This window comes from Hippocampus guttulatus, chromosome 4, assembly GCF_054856545.1.
Source record: "Hippocampus guttulatus isolate MCC_2025c chromosome 4, RoL_Hgut_1.0, whole genome shotgun sequence".
NCBI classification, from domain to species: Eukaryota; Metazoa; Chordata; class Actinopteri; order Syngnathiformes; family Syngnathidae; genus Hippocampus; species Hippocampus guttulatus.
The window spans coordinates 9479951-9485532 of NC_141264.1; the positions used below are offsets into that span (position 1 = coordinate 9479951).

The 5582-nt window shown below is 45.9% G+C and overlaps 1 protein-coding gene across 1 annotated transcript; it reads right to left on the reverse strand.

Annotated features, from left to right (window-relative positions):
* Positions 1-808: 808 nt before the first annotated feature.
* Positions 809-1998, reverse strand: ascl1b (achaete-scute family bHLH transcription factor 1b). Its single transcript, XM_086109371.1, has one exon. The coding sequence runs from the start codon at positions 1891-1893 to the stop codon at positions 1318-1320; it is 576 nt and encodes a 191-aa protein (XP_085965497.1). The 5' UTR covers positions 1894-1998; the 3' UTR covers positions 809-1317.
* Between the last annotated feature and the right edge of the window lie 3584 nt (positions 1999-5582).

The window sequence follows — 5582 nt, forward strand, 5'->3', positions numbered from 1 at the left end:
TTACATATTAAGTCATAATCTGTTTTTGCCATCAGACTTTGATGGCTATGATCATAATAGTAATGAGTTTAATCAGCTACACTAAAGGCCCCAAATTTAAATAATGAGGCGCAAAGGAAGCACAATGGCGCCCACAGTGGGGTGTTGTGCTCCCTATTTTGCACGAGGTGTGCTCGTGATTGAGCCTTGCTTGAAAAACACAGTCGGGATACAACTAGCCTACAAGGCCAGGTTTTTATTTAGATTGATTTTAGTCAGGCCAATACGAATTTTGACCTGACGTATTGTCTTGCTGACTTTCCCGGGGCCGTATTTCAAATGGGCTTTGAGAAGAGTGAATTGCCCCCTCCTCCTCCCCAAAAAAGCACTCTCCCTGCAGGCAAAATAGTGCAGGCATGAAACAATGCAATGCAAGAAAAGTAATATTAATCTCCCCTCCCTGAATGCAGACAAAGAGTCGTGGAAAGTGCGCGTCTCTAATGCTTATTGAGGACTCACCCAGCTGCGCAATTTTAGCCCCATGTGCCCAATCAAGTCGGGGAAAGGTCACTGAGGCGGGGGTCGGGGGGGGGGGGGTGGACTTAAATAGAAGTGCTCCATAGTTTGCTCAATTACCGCCACACACTCCCTCCCACGCGTGAACATAAGGTCATAAAGATGGAAGCAAACACACACACACACACACACACACACACACACAAGCATGTAATATAAATAGATTATTTTATTTATAAAACTCGTTTTACACAAATATATCTGTTAAAATCAAATATGTACATTTGGAGGCTACACGAAGAGGAGAACAAGTGCATACATCAAAAGAGATCTCCTTATCGCCTCCTATTTTTAGATAGATTGATATAAAAAAGGGAAATGAACTACAATTCGTCCCAGGTAGTAGCCTTGATATTGCTGATAAAACTTAGCCCATCAGTCAGTCACAATTTTCAGTGTACAAAAATAGGTCTTCATGTTACAATGAATGACAAGAAAGAAATGTACATGTTTGTCCATCTTAAGTCATTTGAGGACGGTTGTGGCTGAATGTGAGTTTGTACGTGTGTGTCTGTGTGCGCGTGTGTCTGAGCGTCGCCTAATTGCACTTATTCAACAGTATTTACTTCAGCGCGTCAACATGACACAGTCCAACCCCTTCACCCCTTCACTCCCTCAGACGCTGTCATTATTGCTTGGCTGCTTTGCTCGCAGAGTCAGGTGAGGGCGGGCGGTCACAACACTCTTCGAAACTGCCGCGTCTCCGGTGCGGGCCATGCACCGGCTCGCTTTTACGCACGGGCGCCGCCGTGTGGTGCTGCGTCAATACCGGTCGAACCAGGTGGTGAAGTCCAACAACTCCTGCTCCTCGGAGCTCAGAGGCTCATCGGACGAGTACGTGGAGTGGGGCGACTCCGGGTCGGCCGAGTAGGTGTTGGAAAGCGTGGGCGAGGGCAGTCCGCACTGAAACGCCGCCGACACCGCGTCGTGCTCGTCTAAAAGCTGCTGCAAAGCTCGGATGTACTCCACCGCTGAGCGCAGAGTCTCCACTTTGCTCATCTTCTTGTTGGCGGCCCCGTTGGGCACGTGCTGGCGAAGCGTCTGGAAACCCATGTTGACCTGCTTGACCCGGTTCCGCTCCCGTTCGTTCCGCCGGGCCACAGCCACGGGCTGCTGCTGAGGGATGGAGTAGCCCAGGCCGTTGAAACTCAGGCGCCGCTTGCAGCGCAGCAGCTCGGGCGAGTTGGAGCGCTGTCTCTTCAGCACCTTGTTGCTTCGGTTCTGCTCGTGCGCGGTCGGGAGCGAGCAATCCTGAGCCGGAGCGTGCACGCTCAAGCCGGAGCGTCTCTCAGTGAGCGCGAAGGTGAAGGCGGTCTGCGTGGTGGTGATGGTTGCCATGTCTGTGACAGCTCCCGTGATGGATGCGGTGAAGCTTGGCTCTCGGGTCCTTCGTGTGGGGGGGACCGTGTGGTGGTCGACTGTGGTTCAAATCTCTCTTGACTGCTGTTCTTCACCAGCCTATGTGACCCAAACTTTGGCAGCACTCCTCTTTTTCAACACGCGCCCTGACGCACACTCCACCCAAGCACCCACCCCCTCCCCGCACGCTCCGTGGCGAGGCCCCGCCCCCGCTGTGTGATTCTTCCGCGGGCCGGCTCCCTCGGGCCAGGCGCGTGGCTCCGGGAGCTCAATAAACAATCTGAGCTTTCACTGGGCCCCGAGCACGCGCTGACCTCATTTGCATTCCAATGTCTCCAACTTGAAGGCCCATTGGTCCATTCAAACGGCCTGCAACCGTGCGAGAAGAAAGCAGGGAGCTCGAGGGGCGAGAGGTGGAGGGTTGGGGGCGGAGGGGGGGGGGGCAGAAAAGACTGGAAAAAAGGGAGAATGAAAAAAAGTGAATGGTTGGACTCTTTGAAATGCCTTTTGAATTTGACAATGTACCCCTGGCAAGTCTTCAAATTATAAGTCCTCGCCCCCACCATCGTTCTCCTTTGGCTCTTTACGATCACAAATACCAAGACGCTCGGTGCTGTATCCAGGCTACAGCTTTACGCGGCCAAATAGATGCTAAGCGTGTCTCTGTGCACAGTAATTGGCAATTAGACAAGTGGCGCGAGGGCGCGATTCATTCCAAAGTAAACATTGTGTTTATGACATGCAGGCTATGTGCACTCTGTTGCGTTCGCCCCCGTTGAATCGAAAGACATTGCTGCGTGGTGTTAAAACCGCACGCAGAGTGAGTTCAGATCACAAATGGAACTGCAGGTGCACGGAGGCATTTCAGCACCATCACAGAGTGGACAGTTCATTAACAAGAGAATTCAACTTGTAGTTTTAAAATGTGCACCGTGCTTTAAAAAAGTGGAGGGGGGGGGGGGCACTTAGGTTTGTTCGGGTACAGCTAATAGATTCGCAATGTCTTATCTTTTTTTGAAGACTCAGCGATGCAATCACTGTCGGAAGACAAATGTGATAATTACGCTCCCTTGTGGTATATCTTAGTAATTGCAACCAATTCAGCTTCTGGTCCAGGCACGGCACCAAGATTTTTTTCTCTCCTGGTACTTGGTGGTGGGGGGCTTGACCGATATGTGAGTTGGAAATAAAATAATGGATTCGATTCACTCCACTCTTTATTCAGGGATTGCCGTTTTTCAATGATCTGCACACGTTTGTCCAATGTAAACGTGGGCCTATATTTCACCTGAATTAGGATAAAGAACAGCAGTGAAGCTCACTTCAAGTGACACACACACACACACACACACTTTTGTTCTTCTACTTCTCCCTTTCATAATTTTGCTGCTGTAAATTGTGAATTTCTCCATTGTGAGACAAATAAAGGGTTTTTTATCTTAACAATGACATGTTATTCCACTAGATGGCAGAAGGTACATTTCACCTGTGTGCCAACCTGTTATCACCGAATGACAACAGAATAATGGTTTTGTGTTCAAGGCCACAAGTTCACACTTAATGATCATCGTATCAGAAAATGTCCTTTTGTGACATTGTTGTTTGGTGGTACTGAGATTTCTGTAATGTCAAAATACAGTGGGTCATACCAGTTGACAATTTATTTCCATTTCATTTTTTTTCTTTTTTGCCCGAATACTTTTTTTACGCAAGTCACTTTACTATGTGGCATTACTTCAATGACCACTTATTTTTCGAAAAAGAAAATCTCAACTTTGTACACTTTATTAATGCTTTGATACAATTGTAAACACATGCAAAACTCAATAGTTTTGGGGGGGGGGGGGGGGGAAGAAATACGGTAAATGAAGTGTGCTAAATGGATTTCCACACAACAGAGAAAAAATCCTGAGTCTCTCGAGAATTTGTGATTACTTTTATTTTGGATTGTGCTTAGTGTTACTGTTCCATGACAAAACAACAAAGGTCAGGCCTAAAAACATTTATGGCTGCCAGTGTCAACAGAAGGGACAACCTGTTTACTCTCTACACTTACAATGACAGTTTATGCAACGTTTTTTTTTTTTATTAAAATCATGGAAAACAGTGGTCTCTGGGACTTCCCCATTTGAATATGACAATCTTGCAAAAGTGGAACAAGTGGACTTTCACTTCAAAAACACAACACACATATCACAGCAAGAAAAGCTTTACAAACATGTTCATAGTTAAAAGTAACAAGAACAGCACTGCCTGAAGTTTCAAAGTTCCAAACAATAGCCTTGCGTGACATGTGCTGTTAATGGGCGAGGGAGAATGCAAGAAATGTGTGCGAGAGCGTAGGTGTACAGTAGTTAGCACGTGTGAACACGAGGGAAAGTTGGAGGAGGATCAACAATACAGTTGTTAAGATGCATTACATTTAAAAAAAATCCCCTGGTTGCGTCATATTAACGGTTACAAAGGCACAGAATAAAATGTCATCATCAGGGTGGGATAAGGCAACAGTCATGACAGGAAAAAAAATCAAGTTCAACTCAGGCACTGAAAGAGGTCATTACAAACACTAATGACAGACAGTATTACTCAAAACTAACGGCTGGCAGTAAATATTACGTAATAAGTCTTCTTAATACCAGAGGATTGCTGTTGAGCATGCGCAAGAGCCGCCTCTTCTTTAGCAAGCTAACCTACCATTAATGAGCAGAAACCATCACAAAGTAGTTTGCTTATCATGACACACGGCCTTTCACATCTACATTAAGTCAAGCATCTTGTCGGGGTCTTTGTGGGGGGGAAGCGAGGACACATGAAGAGAAGAGTCATGGGAATTAAAACCCTAAGATATGCAGTCAAGGCATGACAGAAAAAAAAAAGTTACACATGACCAGAACCAACAAGAATTCGACAACACAATACCAGTAGGCTGTTACGACATGCTGGGCAGTTGAAAATTCCCCATTTACGTGAGATCATTCAAATCTTGAGCTTGGACCATTGAAATTTCCAAGGTGGAAAATTTCCCACTGTCCAGCAGCAGTCTGGAATGTCATCAAACAGGTCTGACAACTGCCGATAAAGTTGCTGCTAAGATACTTCAAAGTTGATTTTCTGAAAGCTAGTGGGTATTTTTTGGAGGGGTAGCTCCATTTCCTTTTTTTCTCGATTTTTTTTACGGATTTTTCACAGAGGATATAGTGACAAATCTCACCACCTTCAGGACAGGTTATTACAAATGGTTTCAAGCAGCATTGACATGGTTGGTTGAGTAGATTGACTCTTCCTCCACAGATGAAATGAAGATCAGTATCACCAGTCCATTCTTTAAGCAACTCTCAAGCGTCATGTTTAAAATATATTAGTCTATTTTAGTAAGGCCGTTTTATTTTCCCTCAACAGTTTATGTAGCTGCATGTGTGTCATCATGAGCTGATGACAGAGCGGATTTTTCAGTTTATGCTGCAGTTGCGAGAGCAGCTATCCGATACGTACCACAGACAGAGGTCTGACTCCAATTTGAGCTGCGCGGTCTCAACAGGAGATAGGTCGACTCCGCATAGCTGGAATGGGGAAGTGTGCACATTGGCTATGTATCACTTCTGTATTACTGGCATCTCAACTGTGTACGATTCTAAAGAACAAGAGGATAAATCTTTAGCAAATACTGT